The sequence below is a fragment of the Crocodylus siamensis genome, chromosome 4 (assembly GCF_052110815.1).
Source record: "Crocodylus siamensis isolate JL-2025a chromosome 4, ASM5211081v1, whole genome shotgun sequence".
NCBI lineage: Eukaryota > Metazoa > Chordata > Crocodylia > Crocodylidae > Crocodylus > Crocodylus siamensis.
Genome location: NC_143398.1, coordinates 120,870,979 through 120,890,071, shown reverse-complemented (window position 1 = coordinate 120,890,071; position 19,093 = coordinate 120,870,979). Strand labels below are relative to the sequence as shown.

The 19,093-nt window shown below is 45.0% G+C and overlaps 2 protein-coding genes across 6 annotated transcripts in view; one reads left to right on the top strand and one right to left on the bottom strand.

The window, feature by feature from the left end:
• The window catches only part of LOC149866415 (solute carrier organic anion transporter family member 1C1-like), a 72,731-nt gene extending 67,689 nt beyond the window's left edge, over positions 1-5,042 (top strand). For both annotated transcript variants that reach the window (XR_016441871.1, XM_090043572.1), the window contains one exon: positions 4,461-5,042. The gene's annotated coding sequence lies outside the window, so the exon portion shown is untranslated. The remainder of the gene's footprint in view (positions 1-4,460) is intronic.
• Positions 1-19,093, bottom strand: part of LOC149866414 (solute carrier organic anion transporter family member 1B3-like) — a 37,381-nt gene that overhangs the window by 6,374 nt on the left and 11,914 nt on the right. For 3 of the 4 annotated variants that reach the window (XM_090043574.1, XM_090043575.1, XM_090043577.1), the window contains 8 exons: positions 15,147-15,268; positions 10,574-10,720; positions 9,584-9,682; positions 7,355-7,600; positions 6,151-6,315; positions 5,109-5,304; positions 2,140-2,302; positions 1,104-1,288 (listed from right to left, as the gene is read on the bottom strand). In XM_090043574.1, coding sequence (XP_089899700.1) covers positions 1,104-1,288; positions 2,140-2,302; positions 5,109-5,304; positions 6,151-6,315; positions 7,355-7,600; positions 9,584-9,682; positions 10,574-10,720; positions 15,147-15,268 — 1,323 coding nt within the window. The remainder of the gene's footprint in view (positions 1-1,103; positions 1,289-2,139; positions 2,303-5,108; positions 5,305-6,150; positions 6,316-7,354; positions 7,601-9,583; positions 9,683-10,573; positions 10,721-15,146; positions 15,269-19,093) is intronic. The other variant, XM_090043578.1, reaches the window with a different exon arrangement.

Below are 19,093 nucleotides of genomic sequence, written 5' to 3'. Positions count from 1 at the left end.
CCAGCAAGCACCTGCTAGATAGTCCCCTTTGTCAGGGCTTATTAGTTAACAGGAATGGTCATATTGCTCTGGTGCAAAAATATCTGGAAATGGCAACACCAGAGTAGCATCTTGAAACCTTCTAATGATATTCTCAAAATTACCATCTAAGAAATGCTGGAATACTTAAAACAATATGCCTGCCAAGTTGGCTTATAATTATGTCCCAAGACATCACACCAAATTGGTATTGCCTAAGGGTTTCTGTATTTGATTTTAACTGTTTCTGTATTTGCTGTTTTCCTTTACAATTACTGACCAGACAGACCACCTTATTAAATAATAATTACATCTGCAAAAAGAAAAGGGAATTAAATTCTCTTTTTTCATATCCATACTCAACAAAGTACTAATTAGAAGTTTCATCAGGATTCCCACCGACTTTGCATCCAAGTAATTTTGGGGAATTTACAGAGATGAAGCTTTCTCTTATTCTTCACTCAGATGAAGAATGTACACTAATTTTGTATGTTTACCTCCTAACTACCGAAACATACCTAGTAATAATAATTTCTGTCATAATAACTTGTATTTGTTTTGTGTTACTGCCATGTTAATGATACTAATATATGGAGCAGATATATAATATTGTAAAATTTTAGGGGAGAATTACATACCCACTTAATTTCATGAGAGATGCAGGTGCAAATGAATTATTATAGATTCAGTGGTAATTACAAGGAAGCATAATCATTAAGGAAATAGAGAATTCAACCAAAGAAGAAGCCATCATGGGCCACTTTGGTGGCAACTGGGAGATTTTTTTTTTATATATTAGACAGACAGAGGTACTTAGCCATGTTAGCCTGAAGTCAGAGAGAAGGCAGGGTAGAGATGCACCTTACAGACTGATTTAGTTTAGTGTTTTAAGACATTAAACATTAAGTCATAGTTAAGTTTGGCAACACAATATAAAACAAACATTCAGGGTTAAGAAGATACAGCAGTAAAAGGCTATAGTTACTGCAATTTTTGGAAAACAGGAAATCTATACCCAATTTTGTTCCCACTGTGGGGGAAAAAAACCTTAAATATATGAAATAGTGATTTTTAATTTTACTTACCTAAATGTAATCATATATGTTGGGGTGCCTCCTAAAGCATAGAAAAAAGCACTTATGACTTGTATGACTGTATAATAAATAAACTTCCTGGAACAATCATCACTCTTTGGACAGTGTCCCAAAGTTACCGAAGTATTTCCTGATAGCAAACCTGCAACTTCAGTGCAGCTACAATTATGAAACACCTGAAAGATAAAATTTCGATTTAGTAGTGAATCACTTCCTGGGTTATCAGTATTACCAGGCAAGACAATGGCCATCAGAAACGCACTATCATTGTTCTTCCTCTCCAATCTGTTTGGTCATTCAGGGCCCTGCTAGAATTTCAAATTAAAGCTAGATAGAAACTAGCTATAGAGTTGTTATACACAGTGGCAATGTGTAGGGGTGCTTGGGGGTGCACGTGCATCCCCTGAGAGTACCGGTGCACCCCCTGATTGGCCGCATTTGCCACTTAGGCAACGGGTGGGGGGGAGGTGGGAGCACCGATGCCCTCCCCCCTTGCAAGTGCTGGCCAATCACTGCAGCTGCTTCCAGAAGTGGTCGCAGCCACTCCCAGAAGTGGCTGCAGCAATCCACCCCAGTGATTGGCCATCATGGGATTGGCTGTGGGGGTCTCCCTGGGCAGCAAGATCAGCCTCAGGGGGACCCCTCCCTGTCAGCAGGGCTGGTCACAGGGCACGTGCCCCCTCTGAATAAGGCAGCACCAGTTGCCCATGGTTATACATTTTCAAACAATAACTTTATAGCTGGTTGGCTCTTTTTATAGCTGGATAGTAATTTTTTTGTGTGAGAATAACTTTGCACATGTGGCTGGTCTAAATTTATTGCATGATTAATCAGTTAATTGTGTGATCATTTCTTTGCATATGTGGTCCATCTTACTTTGCACATGAGGCCAATTTAAATCTATTACATAATTAATCAGCTAATTGCATAATATATTCAATGTATAGCAGGGGTCCGATACGTATACGCTATTAATAACCGCCCATTCTTGTACTGAAAAATAGGAAAAATGTGGGAAAGTTCTTACTGTATTCTTTCCATGGCCTGTTGAAGCCTTGCAGCCAGCAAGACAAGCTGTTATGTATGTGATTCCATTGTCTCCACAGACTGGATCCCACTGGTTTGAGGCACATTTGCAATCAGAGTTGCAGGAAGAAAATACAGTGTTTTCACCATATGCAACTGGTGTCCTTTAAAGTAAATATGGAAAGGCACAGCACTATATGAGTACAAATCTAGCTTCAATTTAAATAGCTGATACAATACAGCAAATACTGTCAACAAAGACAATTTAGTAAATTAGCCTTTGTGTGTATTGTATCTGTGATAGGTAGCTTTGCCTTAAAAATATGCTCCTCATGTTCACTTCTATTCTGCACGCATCAAACACCCCTCCAAAATGTGATGTTGCTGTTGCCCTAATGAGCATGTCCACGCCCAGGCACTCCCCAGGCCTTTGCTAAAAATGGTTATGTTAAATTTTTTTCAGTATCTGGTATACACAGAACAGGAGAGAGTGGGCAGATTCTGTTTTCATGGAGGCATCCTCTAAAATGTTTGGACAAAATCTAGACAAGCCTACTTGATATCATCAACCCTATATAACTAATCCTTTATTCCAGGTTACTAGGTTCTTGACCCTATAACATTTATCTGTTGTCGCAGATTCCATCCCATCTTCATTGAAATGAGTCTATGAAAAATTATTTGATAAAAAAAAGGACTTCTGCCAGTCATGGACTAGAAACATCAGACCTTGGCTGTAATAGACATTGAAATCTTTGGCAGTACTCCATTCTAGCTTCAAATAAACCTTTTATTATTCATTTAATAAATGAATCACATTGACATGTTTATTTAGCTAAGACACATCCTCTGAACAAATGTGATTCAAATGTTACCTTATTCAAATCATTATCTTATTCCAAGAAAGTAGCAGCATGTTAATTTCAAAGCTTTACAAAACACTGAAAAAAAGCAATGGATAGTATTTTCAAATGGTGTAAATGAGCAGAGTTCCATTATGATTGAAACCAGAGTCTAAGTACCATGTCTATTTGATTAGAAGATTAGGTTGCTTCCCCCTCCTCCCCCTCCCCCATTTAACATAGGGGAAAAGCCCCTCAATTTACAATTGAACATAAAGCAGTGCATGGGGCAGAAGGCAAGCAGCTGTTGCAGCTTCAGCTCCAACTACATCTCAGAGCTGGGGTGGAGCTGGAGCTGGAGCTGCAGCAGCTGCTGCCTGTCCACCCCTCAACTTCTTCACATGCTCTGTCATTCCTCCCCCATAGCCCCCAGTCTCCCACCCCCATGCCACTTCTCCCTCCTCTCCCCTCTGCTGCACTCCTCCTTACCTTTGCTCCACACCGGCATGCTCCACACCTGCTATGGGGCCAAGCTGGAAGAGAAGTGCCAGCTCTGCACTACTCCTATGGGGCTGGGCTAAAACCATGCTCTGTGCCCTGGGTTGCAGTAGGGATGAAGCCTGCCATTGTGGAGCAAAGGTAGGGGGTGGGGATTGAGGGACAAGTGCCGGGGAAGACTTAAAGTGGGAGATGGGAGGAAGGGTAGGTGGGGACCTAAGGCTGTGGGTGGCAGAAATGGTGTGGAAGGTTTGGGGGCAGGCACAATGGGAGGCAGGCAGTGGGGGAAAGTTGCTTCCTTCTGTCACTGTCTGCTCCCTACCATATGTCACCACCCCCCACTGCCTGCCGCATTACTGCCCCCCCACTTGCTCTACCACATGCTACCTTACTGCCTCCCCGACTGTCTGTACCTTACCACCTGCCCTCATCACCTCTCCCCACACCACTTGCAGTAGTGGATGGGGAGAAATTTATGATGGTCCTCCAATAATTAGATTCCATACATAGAAAATGATAATAAATGTATACATCTTCTGTCTCTAGAACTTAATTACTGGGTGGGGAGTCATCTTACATACAGGGTCATCTTGTGTTTGAGTAAATACATGATCTGGCTTTTCTTGGGATATAATTATTCAGCCTTTGTGTAAAGTAGCATAAGGCTATGTCTACCCTACCAGTGTTTTAGCATTGTATGAACATTGGTTTGTTATGCTGTCAAAGTAATCAAAATGCAGACATAGTTATACAGGCAAAGCTGTACTTTTAACTGGAACAATAAAACCAGGGTTTGAATTACGGGGAAGCTTGGGTGGGAGAATGGGGGCTGACCCCCCCATAAGAGAAGAGAGCCCCCCCTGTAAAATTTGAAAATCATAACTGGGGTGGGAGAGGGGGGGTCTTTGATTTTATTAGGGGATTGTGATGGGCAGCCCATTTTCTTACTTTTTTTCTTTTTTCTTTTTTTTTTTTTTTACAGACTTACCTGCCCCCAAGAGTCAAAGTATAATTTGCATCCTGAGTAAAACTACTCTCTGAAGCAGTGGGTCCCACCTTTTTACACTCAAGGCACCCCTTACTAGTTTTGATGCATCCTTTATTAGGCTCAAGACACTCCTCAGAAAATGCCAGCTGTTAGTTGTCATTCATTTCTTGACTAAAGAAACATAATATAGCAGTTTTTTTCCGCAAAGAGTAAACAAAGACCTACAACAGGTCTGAATACTTCTGACACTGTGGATTCCCATTTGAAATCTGTGGGTTTATCGTGTGAATCTTGTTTACACATCTAATAGTGCTAACATTGTGTGACATCCCATGGTGCCCTCAAAAGGAAGTCAATGCACCCCAGGTGGGGCATGGCACCCTGGTTGAGCATCAGTGCTCTGCAGCTTGTTTTGTTTTTTAAATAAAAACAGATTTACTGGTATGACTGCACCTACATTATAATCACATGGCTTCTCAACCTTGATCAATGTAACAATGCCAGAAAAAGTGAATAGTGTAGACCTGGCTAAGTGATGCAGTGCATTTGCTTTAATCATTAATAATGCCTTGTGCTATTTATTATTGTGCACTGTTGTCAAAGAAGTTAGGGTAACATATGCTTTTGAATATGTATGCATACCCATCATAGGACACTGTCAGTCCAGCCACTACATGGTTTTCACAGCCCACAAAAAATTGTAGCAGGCCTATAAGGAAAGCAAAAAACGAAATACCAAATCCAAATTTTGTAGCACCAACCAAGCCCCATTTGTACTTTTTCATTAAAAGTCCTCCTAAGAAAATCCCAATGGCCACAGCAGGTAAGGAAGTTAATCCTGAAAAAGAAAACAAGGAGGACTATTTAATTAATGTGATTGCATCCTGACAGACTCAACTAATTTAATCAGCAAAGGCAAATTGAGTTGGTTGAAAGTTGTAATGCAAAATGTGTGCACATGTTCATGAATCTCACAAGACCAGGAAAGCTGGTCCCCCAAATTGCCCTTCCCCCCTAAATGTAACATTTGTGTTTTAAAAAATTGTATACTGCTGAAAAATGTGTAATTAGGACCATGCTGTGTCTAAGCCTGTGCAGTGGCTCTGAGTTGTGGGTTTCAGGGCTTGTTTAAACTGGCTCTGTATAGAGACCAGGAGTGCCTCTGAGAAGCATGTCCTTTCCACTCATTTCTACTCCAGATGTACCACATCTTAACAGCACAGTAGCCATTTTTGTGCAGTGCTGGGCAGGCTCCAGTAAGTCCATATGAGATGATAACCTGACAGCAGTTTTGGTGTAGGCTCCAGGTCACTTAAAGTGATTAAGTCAGCAACAGTGTGTGTTTCTCAGAAATGATTATGGACTTGGCATAGAGGCAATGTGGACAAGCCCATGGTTTGGTCTGCTTCAGTGCTGCTCCTGACAAAGCTACAACAGAATGCTTTGCAACTGTATGTATTCAAAATGTCAGGCAGATTTACTTTGGCAGCAACCATTTGCAGTTTGGGGTTGGAGATAACAAAACAGGCAGCAACACATTAAGGTTGCACTAAGGACAAGATCCACTAAGGAATTTAGGCACGTAATAACCCTGTTGCAAAAGGATCTCTTCTATAAGACCTTAAGATACAATTAAATGTACATCAGAACACTTGAAAAGTAATCATTGCACAATGCTACTCACCTGTTACGATGTTAGACTTTGATGCTGACTGACCATACTGTTGTTCCATGTATTTTGGTTTGTAAGTCAAGAAACCAACAAAGCTATTAAACTGTAACAGTACAGAACACAAAAATACGACGTATATTCGGTTACCCAATACTGCTTTCACAGAAATAAAGAAATCTGAAAGAAAGCATATAAAGATTGTATTTTAAAACATGCTTGGCATAATTATTAGTGAATAATGGGATTTAAGGCCAAATCCTGCAATCTACGGGAAAATCCCATTGGTCTTAATGGGGTTTCCATGTGTGTATCAGAAAGCAGAATTTGGCCCTCGGTAAGAAGAGGCTGACCGAAAGTGATAAAACTCAGTGTACACAAATATGCCAAAGTAAGCCCTGGTTTTCTAGTAAAATAGGCTGTTCAGGAAGACCACTTGGACATTAAAATCAATGGGACATCATGCAGTCAATATAAACATCATTTCAGGAACTATGTGAACTTCCTAGATTACCCTGTAGTTGATGGCAGGCATGGGTGACTGGTGCATCCTGAGTCTACAGGAGTACCAGATTGCTGATGGGGGAGTCCCCCAGTGGCTGATCGCTGAGCCTGGAACCACCAGCAGTGAAACTAGTGAAGCCGGAAGTGCACTTCCAGTTTCACAGCTGGTGCTTCCAGGGGGGTGCATGGCCAATTTCAGGGGGTGTACGTGCACCTGCGTGCACCCACTATGCATCAGCAATGCATGGCCATCAGACAATGATGGCCATCATGCAAACTAAAGCAGAGTAAAAGTACAATGACTACGTAATGATATATATTTCCTTCCCTTCACCTTCCCATATTTCTGCCCTGAGTACTGCTGTGTGATGAGCAGAAGATACTATAAGCTTGCTTGTGAGGAAAATAATCTTCTGATATTTTTTAAGGTTTTCCCTATAAGCACATTTAAATAAATATAACAAATTTAGTTAATTTGGGTCATTATTTTTTTCCCCAGCTGCAATTTGTTCCTAGTGCAAACTTTTAAGTGCTAGTTCTGACCATGTAAATAATCAGTCAGAGAGCATAAGGAAGCCCTGCACTCCCTTGTTGGTATGTGTACAACAGGCTGCAGAAAAATTAAAGGGAGCAGACTCCCCACAATAAACTTACATTGCCGCCATACATTGTATTGGGAGTTATCCAACCTGACAAAAGATGTGAAAGCACTTGCCTTTCAAAGTTGCTAAGGACTTCATTGGCTTTTGTTTTATAGAGCTGTGCTTCCCACTGTTGTCTTCCTTAATGTTGGAGAGATCAGATGAAGTTTTATCATTACTTTCCTCATCTGGCTTTTTCAGACTCTTTGGCAGGAAACAGAATGGTATGGCAGATATGAGGGCAATTATTCCAGCTATGATAAAACCAAGCCACCATGCACCCACCCAACGGGAATCTCTTGGGGTTATGGTGATGCTGCCTACAATAAAGTGAGACAAAAGCAAATTGTAGTAATGAAAACATTTTACCCGTTAATTCCAATGATATCTACATCATGTGTTGGTTAATATTGAGATTTGCCTTGATATTGCAAATGCTAAGCACATTTTGCATCATTCAAGGTTCATGTGTCTTAGAACTTAAAAAAGGTGGTGAACAGACAGGATCCATAAATATTTGGGTCTTTTAGACCTTCCTGATTTCTATGAATCTTTTTGCTATAGGACATTGCAACAAGACATCTGGGCTAGGGACAGATATTGAAAAAGTTGGAGCCTGAATTGATTAAATTTTTGCCGGTTACTCTAACCTGCCTAGGTTGAACTGGTTTGTAACAGCACAGACATCCCCTCTGGACTGAGAAAATGCAGTTGCTCAGGCTAGGTGCCAGGGGGTGCTAGAGCATGCCTTCGGCTGCAGGGAAGCTATGTTGGGAGGGTAGGGGGACAGGCATGTCCAGCCCAGACTGCAGTGGCAGTGGTAGCAGTTTGGAGGGCTCTGGCCTGCTCTGGGCTCCAGCCCTGCTGCATGCAGTCCACCACAGCTCTGCCAGCCCTGCAGTGCAGTGCCACCCCCCCCCCCCCCACTGGGGAGACTCTCATGCTCCCCAACACCATGACAGGGGCATGACATGGGCTACAGTGGCAGGACAAGGGCATGGCCAGATGCAAACCAGCAGGGCCCCTTATGTGGGGGCAGGGACAGGGGTTATTCCCCCTCCCTCTGACATCTGGCAGAGGGGGCTTATTCCATTGCTTGCCCCAAGCAGCGGTAGTGGCAGTCAGGGCAGGCAGACCCAGCTGCAGTCCCCTCTGGAGTACTGGGGGAATAACCCCCCCTCCTGCGCCACCTGCTTCAGGGGCCATGGCCGCCCACCTCTGCAGCAGTGAGGGGGGAGACCAGACTCAGGTCCCTGCCAGTGAGACAGAACGGTGGGAAATTAAATCCCACTCTGGCCAGACCCCTGCCCTTGCCTGTCCATGCTCTGGCTGGGAGGCAGAGGGGTGGGGCCAGCCCTGCTGGGCTGGAGCAGAGAGCCCAGCCCAGAGAGCATGCCGGGATGCTGGGGGACAGGTTTAAGTTAAATCAGGAAGGGGTCTGGGACAGCCTTTGCGGTTTGAGCCAAATCAGTTAAGTGTGATGCAACATTCAACCAGGTTTATCTCAAACTGGTTTTGGCCATTTTGAAACTGGTTTTTGTACACAGAATGTCTGCTCAGTTACAGGTTTAAACCAGTTTCTGATCACTTAAACCGATTTATGTGTAATATCTGTCCCTAGCCCTGATCATGTGGGTAAACTTCAAGTAAATGAGGATTCCCATCCATTATCTTCAGTGAATATTGTTCAGTGACTAAGGTTATTCAATTATGAACATCCTATATTCATCTCATTTTTGGATCAGCAGTGCATTGTATTATTTATTATATAATGACCACAGAATTCAGGCCTGAATATAGTAGTCTAGAAAGTGAAAATGGTTTCAAATACATGCTATTGTAGGCCCTCAACACATAATAAGGATATCCAGTCCTTTGAACTTTTAAATTTACTTCAGAGCACACCTGATTAGTGATTCAAAGGAAGTTAGGAAATCTAAACTACGAACTTTGGAATTGTTAAAAAAAAATCTCCAATTAGAAAGAGAGAGACACAGAAAGGTTTGCATTGAAGTTTTTTTCATTTTAGACTCCAGAAGCTGTGGGGTAAGGGATACTCTGGGGACAGACTAAGCTAGGGATGAAGTAAAACTTTTTGTTAAATGCTTTTCTAAATCAAGGTCTAAAATATTTCCCAAGTCTACAACTTTTGTAACGATATTTTTCAGTTCTTTAGTCTCACCTTACTTTGAAACAAACTTACCAGATATATTTAATAACAGGCATAAATAAAACTGCTGGCCAAATAAATCACTGTACAACAGGTTTGTGTTTTTTTTAAGTTGCTCATCACTTTTCCTTACCTAGATCCACAAATCCAATATCCACATACAGTCTGGCACACAGTGATCCCAACAGGAAACCAAGCATTGGACCAATCATTGCTATTGTGTGCAAAATTGCTGAAAAGATAATGAAGCAGTTGACTGGTACATGTCACAGGTTTACAGCCTTACATGTCTTCCATTTGTTCTTCCTATGCTCATTCTAGAACTGTGGTATTCAAGGAAATGCAAAGACAAACTTCTTGCTGTCATGCAACTGTTTGATTTTTTCCCCTTCTACTTTGGTTTAAAAGGAGTCTTGAAGGTTTAGGCAGACAAATGAGTTACTGCAAGGTAAACTAAGGTGCAATTGTACAGTGTGCCAGCTATTCCAGGTTACCTGCCCTTGCATGCACTCTTACCACAAGGTGAATGCTAAGTAGCTTGTTTGCCACAAAAATGGGGGAAACTACTTTGCATTTTTAGCAATGTAAGTTCACGCTTACCTCTCAGTAACGTGCTTATTTGCTTATACCCTTAGCCAGTACTATGGTTGATTTATTTACTATTTTGTTGATTCATTTATATTTCCTTAGTTCCCATTCCAGAATTTAAGTGATAAAATTAAACTACTCACATAAACCTAAAGCTGTACTCTTTAAGCAGGTAGAATGAACCAAAACTCTGGTGGTTAAAAAAAAAAAAAGGGTATGTGGAAATTAATACAGCCAGGAGATTTTTTCTGGTGAACAACAACTGGCTAGGAATTTAGGCTACAGTTTTTTAAAAGAATCCATAAGATGTGTATAGTCAGTCACTGGATTTGGGTTCATAAATCCATTTGATTCCCTGATAATCACAGCCTAAAATGGTTGCAGTTTTATTATAATATTATACTCTTCAAAGGCTGCAGCAGAAAAGGATAAGGTAGAACAGCTCTAAGGTAGAACAAATTTGATTATATCACTGTTTCTTTCTAATCCAACCTTTTAAATCTCTCTCAACCTTTTAAATCTATTTTAAGATTACCAATGTATAAAGGAGCATCCTCTTCTTTAGCAAAATCATCAAGGTAAGAAATTCCCAGTGGTGCTATTGGTGTTTCCCCAATTCCACGTAACATGTTTCCCAGGAAGACATAAATCCACATGTATGATGATGCTTCTTTTTTACAACCTGTGAATAATGATATCTCTATAATAGACAGCAAACCACATTCCTTGTTATAACTTATTTTAACAAACATGCTCTTTCATGGCTCAGCTACATAAGACTATATATTCATTACTGAACTCATAAACCCTACGGTAATCTTCTTCCTTTAAGAATACTCCTATATGGAACCAAATCTTTGGCATCCTTATGCAGATCATTAAGGAAGCATATCTAGAGAAAAAATAACAGATTGATATTGTCATGGGCATACTCTCTAACAGTGATTCTTGACCAGGATGCCATGGCCATGTCATGCAACTCTATATTAAGGAGGAATACACATCCTCGTTAATTAGCAAGGAGTCAGGGGAGGGGCACTCTGAAGTGCTTTGGGTTAGAGTACAAGGCAGTCGAGGGGAAAGGGACTTAACGGTGGGAGTCTACTACAGACCTCCCAACCAGGGAGAAGAGCTTGACCAGGAATTCTTGGGTCAGCTCACAGAGGTAGTGAAGGCTAAGGATGTGGTAGTCATGGGGGACCTGAACTTCCCGGACATCTGCTGGGAAGAGCAGTCAGCCAGGTCTGAAGGCTCACGTAGGTTCTTGGCCAGAGTGCAGGACCTCCATCTAACCCAGTAGGTGCACAGCCCCACCAGGGGGGACGCCTTGTTGGACCTAGTGCTGGCCACGGGTGACGACCTGGTGAGGGGGCTGCGGGTGCCCGACCACCTGGGCAACAGCGATCATCGCCTGCTGGAATTCACCATCCAGCGCAAGGTGGCAAAGGCATGCAGTAAGGCAGTGGCCCTAGATTTTAGGAGGGCAGACTTCAACGAGCTAAGGAGGATAGTTGGAGAAGCGCTGAGGTCCCGGAGGGGAGGGGAGCCAGGTGTCCAAGGAGAGTGGTCGCTCCTTAAGGAGATGATCCTCCAAGCCCAAAGGAAGGTAATCCCAATGAGGATCAAAGGGAGCAGGAGAGCACACAAGCCTCCGTGGCTCACCAAAAGCATCCAGGAATGTCTCCTTGCTAAAAAGGAGGCTTACACCCAATGGAAGGGAGGGGTCATCACCAGGGAGGGCTATTCTGTAGTTGCTCGGGGATGTAGGGGGGCAGTTAGGAAGGCCAAGGCAGAGATGGAACTGGGGCTAGCTTCCCAGATAAAGGACAATAAGAAGTCCTTTTTTAAATACGTAGGGGGTAAAAAGAAGGTCCTGGGTAATGTGGGGCCCTTGCAGGATGCCATGGGGAACTTGGTCATCACACCAGATGGCAAAGCTAACATGTTTAATGATTTCTTTGCCTCCGTCTTCCTAAGTAGGGACCAGAACAGCCACCTCCCTGGTGGGCCCCCCTCGGGCCCCGGGGGAGGCACACCTGGGCTACGCGTTAGCGAGGATTTAGTTAGGAAGCTTCTGGAGAGGTTGGACGTATTCAAGTCAGCTGGCCCGGATGATCTTCACCCTAGAGTTCTAAAGGAACTGGCCGAGGTCATTGCAAGTCCCCTGGCACAACTTTACGAGCACTTGTGGTGCTCTGGTGAGGTACCGGAGGACTGGAAGAGGGCCAACGTGGTCCCCATCTTCAAAAAAGGCAGGAAGGAGGACCCGGGAAACTATAGGCCAGTTAGTCTCACCTCGATCCTAGGCAAGCTGTTCGAGAAAATTATGCTGGCACACATCCAGGAGGGGCCAGCAGGAGACTGCATGCTTAGGGGCAACCAACATGGGTTCATCAGTGGGAGGTCCTGTCAGACCAACCTTGTGGCCTTTTACGATCAGATCACCAGATCATTAGATGCAGGGGTAGCAGTGGATATAATCTTCCTGGACTTCTGAAAGGCTTTTGACACTGTCTCTCACCCTGTTCTCATTAAGAAACCGGGGGGCTGTGGTGTAGACACCCACACAGTCAAATGGGTCGCCAACTGGCTGGAGGGCCGCACCCAGAGGGTGGTAGCGGATGGGTCCTTCTCAACCTGGAAGGACGTGGGCAGTGGGGTCCCCCAGGGCTCAGTCCTCGGGCCCGCACTGTTCAACATCTTCATCAGTGACTTGGATGAGGGAGTAAAAAGCACCCTGTTCAAATTTGCCGATGACACCAAGATGTGGGGGGACGTGGGCACATTGGAAGGATGCAACAGGCTACAATCAGACCTAGACAGGTTACAAGGGTGGGCGGACGAGAATAGGATGGGCTTCAACACAGACAAGTGCAGGGTGATGCACCGGGGGAGGAACAACCGGCACCATACCTACAGGTTGGGGAACTCCCCTCTTGTCAGCACGGAGGCGGAAAGGGATCTGGGGGTCATCATTGACTCCAAGATGAACATGGGCCGGCAGTGTGGGGAGGCAGTCAGGAAGGCCAACCGCACCTTGTCATGCATCCACAGATGCATCTCGAGCAGGTCCAAGGAGGTGATCCTCCCCCTCTATGAGGCACTGGTCAGGCTGCAGCTGGAGTACTGCGTCCAGTTCTGGGCGCCACACTTCAAGAGGGAGGTGGACAACATGGAGAGGGTCCAGAGGAGGGCCACTTGCATGATCAGGGGACAGCAGGGCAGGCCCTATGAGGAGAGGCTATAGGACCTGAACCTGTTCAGCCTCCAAAAGAGAAGGCTGAGGGGGGATCTTGTGGCCTGTTATAAACTAGTCAGGGGGGATCAGCAGGCATTGGGGAAGTCACTGTTTTCCTGAGCACCGCCAGGAGTGACCAGGAATAACGGTCACAAGCTGGCAGAGGGTAGGTTTAGGTTAGATATCAGGAGGCGCTACTTCACGGTCAGGGCGGCTAGGGTCTGGAACCAGCTTCCAAGAGAAGTGGTGCAGGCTCCTACTCTGGGGGTGTTTAAGAGGAGGTTAGATGAACATCTAGCTGGGGTCATTTGACCCCAGTACTCTTTCCTGCCATGGCAGGGGGTCGGAGTAGATGATCTGCTCAGGTCCCTTCTGATCCTAGAAACTATGAAACTATGAAACTCTTAGGTATGCAAACACCTACATGTGATTCACAAGAGAAACCCAAAGATTTTAGACAGGAATAATACTAAAACCATTCTGACTGTTGTGGCCTTTCTAAATTCTTTACACAGAAAAATTACTGTTATTTTTCTAGTCAATAAAAGAGTGAAATCTAAGTGGTGATATTGTCTGAGGGGTGCCTTGAGTCTAATGAGCAGGGCGCCTGGAGTTTCAAAAGATTGAGGACCACTGCTCTAATATTTATTTTACACCTTCAACTACATGTCTCCCAACCAAAGGTAACAGACAGCTGGTGGAGCTTATATGAGCATCTCTGTTTCCATGTAACAATATACAGCACATTGTATGATAGATGCATTCTAGACCAGGGGTCGGCAACCTTTGGCAAACGTGCCAAGCATGGCATGCGAGGCCATTTTGCTTGGCACGCCACGGCCAGCACTGGCTCCAGGTAACTGCTGCCAGCGACAAAGCCCAAGCTGCTCCCAGCAGGGTTTGCAGCATCCCAGCTGCCTGCTGGGAGCAGCCTGCGATCCCGACTGGCAGCAGCTCCCCAGAGCCGGGGCCGGCTGCAGCTGGGAGGGTCCAAACAGCTGTGCTGGGCTCCAGCATTGGCTTCATACCCGCGCATGCAGGCACGCCTCTGCGTGGGTGGTGAGGGAGGGGCCTGAGGCAGTGCAAGCCTGGTTTCTCCCCTGCTCTTGGCACAGAGGTGATCAGCCCAGTGCAGCTGTTTGTAGTCAGCCCACTACTTGCTGCAGCTGCCCAGAGCCCAGGCTGGCTACAAACAGCTGCACTGGGCTCATCACCACGGTGCTGGGAGTGGGGGGAGAGACCAGGCTTGTGCTGCCTCAGGCCCTGCCCTCGCTGCCTGCTCTGAGGTGCTCCTGCACAAGCCAGTGTGGAGCTGATGCCAGAGCCCAGGACAGCTGTTTGGAGCCTCCCGGCTGCAGCCGGCCCCAGCTCTGGGGAGCTGCTGCCAGCCAGGGGCTGCTTCCAGGTCTAGACTGATAGTGAGATGGAAGATTAAATATATCCCAGTTGATTTTCATTTCACTTTAATCACAGCTTCAGTGTTTTTGTCTTTCAGAATTTCCTTTTTAACTCCTGGGCTCCAAAATTTCCTTGGGAAAAAATTCTCACTGCAGGTGATCTGGGTAATTCATTGAATGCAGTGTGAGCTACAGATATTGTGGAAGTGGGGGAAGAAAGCACAGGAAACTGAGCTCTAGTAGTTCAAATACTTTTGGATCAGTAGGTGTTCCTATTCTAGGAACAATTCATAGGATCTATGCATCCCTGGAGTCCTCAAAATAAAAAAAGGCCTAAGTAGGGGCTTTTTTTTAGCAGTGCTTGGAATTTTGCTGAGTTCTAAAATGAAGTAAATTTCACTGTTCCTAAAAACCAATCTATAAGAAAGAAGTAATTATTACATGTACAACTCCTTGCAGTTACAATTTCTTACCTGGATCAGATTCTATTAAGGTTTCACTGACTCCAATATCTTTCTGATCCACTAAGCAGGGATTGATGCTTGAAGTTGAGTTGACTGATGACATTGCAGTCAGTGTTGTTTCATACTTGTAACTGAAAACATTCAATGTTACGTTTAGTAGTGATGCTTCTGCACCAGTCAGAGGGATGATGGACTATACTTTAGCAGAGCACATGAAAAATTATGTGACTAGTGATCATATTGGTCTATTTGATATAGTAAACAGGCATTGGGCTCATTAACACACTTTTGATAATGCACATTAAATTTAGTACCTCCATTCTGAGGGTGTATGTAGATGAAATAGGGGTCCTAAATTGAAGCGGTGGGTTTTTAAACCCACCGCTTCAATTCAGGGCAAAGTGAACTCCCGTGTCATGCACTCACCCCACACTTACCTGCCTCTCTGACAGCCAAGAGGGGAGGGTGAGCTGCCGGTGGATGAAACGGCCCCTGGGCTGCAGGAGGGACTGGTGCTTCCCCCCATGGCAGCTCAAATGGTCCTGGGGGGCACAGCAGCTGCAGAGGGAAGCACTGGGACCCCATGGAGCTCAGACAGGCAGGCTCTGGGAGTGTGGGGGGGCAGGAATCAGTCTTGCCATTTTTTGGGGTGAACCCTGACTTCCCGGGTTGCTGCCAGACTGCCTACAGGGTTTTCTGCATAGCTGCGGAGCTGCTCAGAGGAGGAGTTTTAGTTTGCAGTGCCCCGAGTCATTTAAGGTGCTTTACTCAGCTGAATTTCCTACAGCAGCTGGAATTAATATGCAATATTCTGCTGAGGTGTGCAAACACTGACACCATTAAAGCAGTGCAAAAGCATTTACCCCTTGTTTCATCTACACATGGCCTAAGCTAGTAGAAAAAAGCACATTAGCCTATTTTAATGCACATTAGCAAAAGCGCATGTTTTTTTGTGACACTTTAAAGCGCCTTAAAATAGGCTAATACATATTAAAGTGCAGGTGTAGACATGTCCATTTGTGATATATAAGCATCCTTGCATCACATAAATTAATACTTTGAGGGAAATTTTAAATAGTAAAAAGAGGGCTAGCTTAGAAGTTTGAAAGCAATCAAGAAAGCGAGAAAACCAGAGAGTGAATGAAAGTAAAACTAAGTATGACACACACAATTCAGACACAATGGGCATTTCTATAATCCCACCATGGCAAACCCAAGAGCCATGCCCTATCATTCTAGTTTAGTGCAGGACAAAGGCCAGGAATTTGGTGGTGCAGCTGGTTTGGAAGTAATAAGAAGTGTGCCCAAGACAAAGGAGCATGAGAAATGCCCTGAGCTCATGCCCTGAGCCAATACTAAATCAGAAAGGCTGCCTAAATTATGGACTTTGGCACATGCTAAGTGAGACTGAGTGGGAAGAGTATGCCTCCAAGATTGTGCTTTCTGTCTACACAGGGATATCACTATTCAGTAGTAACTATTCCAGCATATAAAGTGGATCAAGTGGAATCAAAGGTACTCTTAGTTGTGAATGAGGACATCCACATGCATAGGTAATGTAGAACAGATTATTTATTGCACTTCAAATTCACACCCTCCTTGTGCAATATACTAGTAGAATCAGAGTTATGTTTCTAACCTCTCTCCCCCTCCCCCACCAAAGCTGCAAGGTTTGCAAGGTACCTGGAGGTATTCAGAGCCACAGCAAATAACTGCATGGGACTGTTGAAGTGCTCCAGCTGTTTGCTATGGCTTTTATTTCAAAGGATGCCACGTGTCTGACCAGGTGCAGAGAAGTAGTGCTCTTTGAAGGAAAAAGGTTTAGCAAGCAGGTGCCTAGCTTGTTCTTAATTTGTCTACCTACTGTGAACTAAACTGATTCAAAATGAGCCAGATATGGATGATGTGGGTTGTACTCTAGTTTCTTGTGTAGAAAAGCCCTTGGTTATTTTTTAATTATAGTCACATATACCATCTGCTTTTAGGTAATGGAAACTATGAACCTGATGCTACTACTGAATTACAGAAGTTTTAGAAAGATAGTCTACAGAACCTTTTCTTTTGCCTTTTAGAGCAGTAGTCTCCAAACTTTTTTGATCACTCACCCCTATCTAGATAAATAGAAGTTCTAATATTTTCTTCCCGTACCCCAATGGATCATCTTGCACACCCCTTGGGGTGCATGCACCCCACTTTGGAAACCACTGTTTTAGATGATAAACCCATGAAACATCCAGTTCCAGGGGTGATCAATCCCAGGACCCAATCCTAGTGCATGTGAGATAGGAAAGAGGTGGCACTGGGCTCCTGGGATCCAAACTTTGATTGTAGGGTTGGTGCCAGGCTCCCTGGGCCCAGAGCCTGGAGGACATGTGTATGTGTCGCCTGATCCTGGCATGTGGGGCTCATTCTGGCTCGCAGGCCAGTACCGTGCCACTTATCTGGCCCGTAGGGCCAGAAGGTTGAGCACCACTTTTCTATTGCATTTAATATTTTGTCATTGTATCAAAGATATTGCTGAAAACAATGGCACGTGTAGGTGAAATGTAGTGCTTTTCTGAACCCAGGTAAGATGTGCTTGTCAGATGATCTGTTTCAATAGTTATGACAGCTTTTATTAGAAAGAGCATCATGGTTAGAAGTTTGGGACTAATTCTCTTCATTTAAAACATCTTAGGGCATGTCCAGATGAGCCCACACATGCCTCTTGCAGCACCTTTGAGATGCTGTCAGAGGCACATGCGGGAACAGGAACACATTCCCCCCACTGCAAGTTTGCAGCATGGGGGCAAAATTAGACCCCTGGATATGCAGGGGTAAAAAAAAAAAGTCAGGCAATGGTCCCAGACTGTGTGCTGAGGCAACCAGAGGCTGGGTCCTCCACAGAGACACTCCGGTAGCAGCCAGAGCATCTCTGTGGTTGGCCCTCACCCTGCTGCTGAAGCATGATGCTTGCCTGTGCAGGGCAGGCAGTGTGCCAGCTGCAAGGAGCTGGACCCAGGCTCCAGTACAGGTAAGTAGAGAGTCAGAGGGGCTGGAGGAGGGGACCATGCCACCCTCTACCAGGCTGCTGAAGTGGGTAGAGGGTGCAGGGAACCCTCAGGGATGCTTCAGCAGTCCAGCTGGCACAAGGGGTAGTGTCCCCAGGTACCAACTGACTGGGCCCTAGAAGCTCCTGAGAGTGAGTAGCCCTGAGCTACTTGCCAGGGCAGCTTTTTGTACTGATGGGGCCGAGACAGGGCAGCTTTTTATACTACTGGGGACAGCACAGGTGCTGGCTCTGGGCTCTAGTTCCCCCTGGCTGCAGATCCCGGAAGAGCTAGGCAAGGTTATTTTGCACCAAGTGGCACAATTTGCCCCACACCAATGTGCATGTCTGGGCACGTGTACTGAGGCAAAAAGGCCCGGCTCAAATTTGCACCATGTCTATTTGAGTTGCTGCAAAAGCACATGCCTGCATGTGTGGATGGTCCCTTAGAGTATAAATAGATGGCACCAAATGAAGCAGATCAACTGTGCCAGGAACTGTCTCAGCACAGCTGATTGGTTTCATTGGATGAAACACAAAGTATTTGTTGTCTCACCCATTGATCCTGCAGGACAGTGGGCAATATGTTCCCTGCTTGCAAAAACAGACCCCAGAGAATTTCCAGGGCATATCTCTGAACATGGGGAAAATTGGCCCTAGTGCCGGTCAGTCAATCAGCCATGGAATGTCAATGCACACCTGGGCAGTCCCAAACAGAGGAACCCCAGCAGGTGGTCCTGAGGCTACTGAAGCCTGATCCTGCATGCCTTGGGAGCGCCTGGGAATTCCTGAGACTGCAAGATCAGGCCCCTGAAGCCCTGAGAATTCAGCCCCACACCAGGCAGGCAGAATGTGGGCAGCTCTGGGCTGCCTATGGTCTCCCACTTTAAAGCAAATGGATATTGGCTGAAAATAGCAGCACAGATCA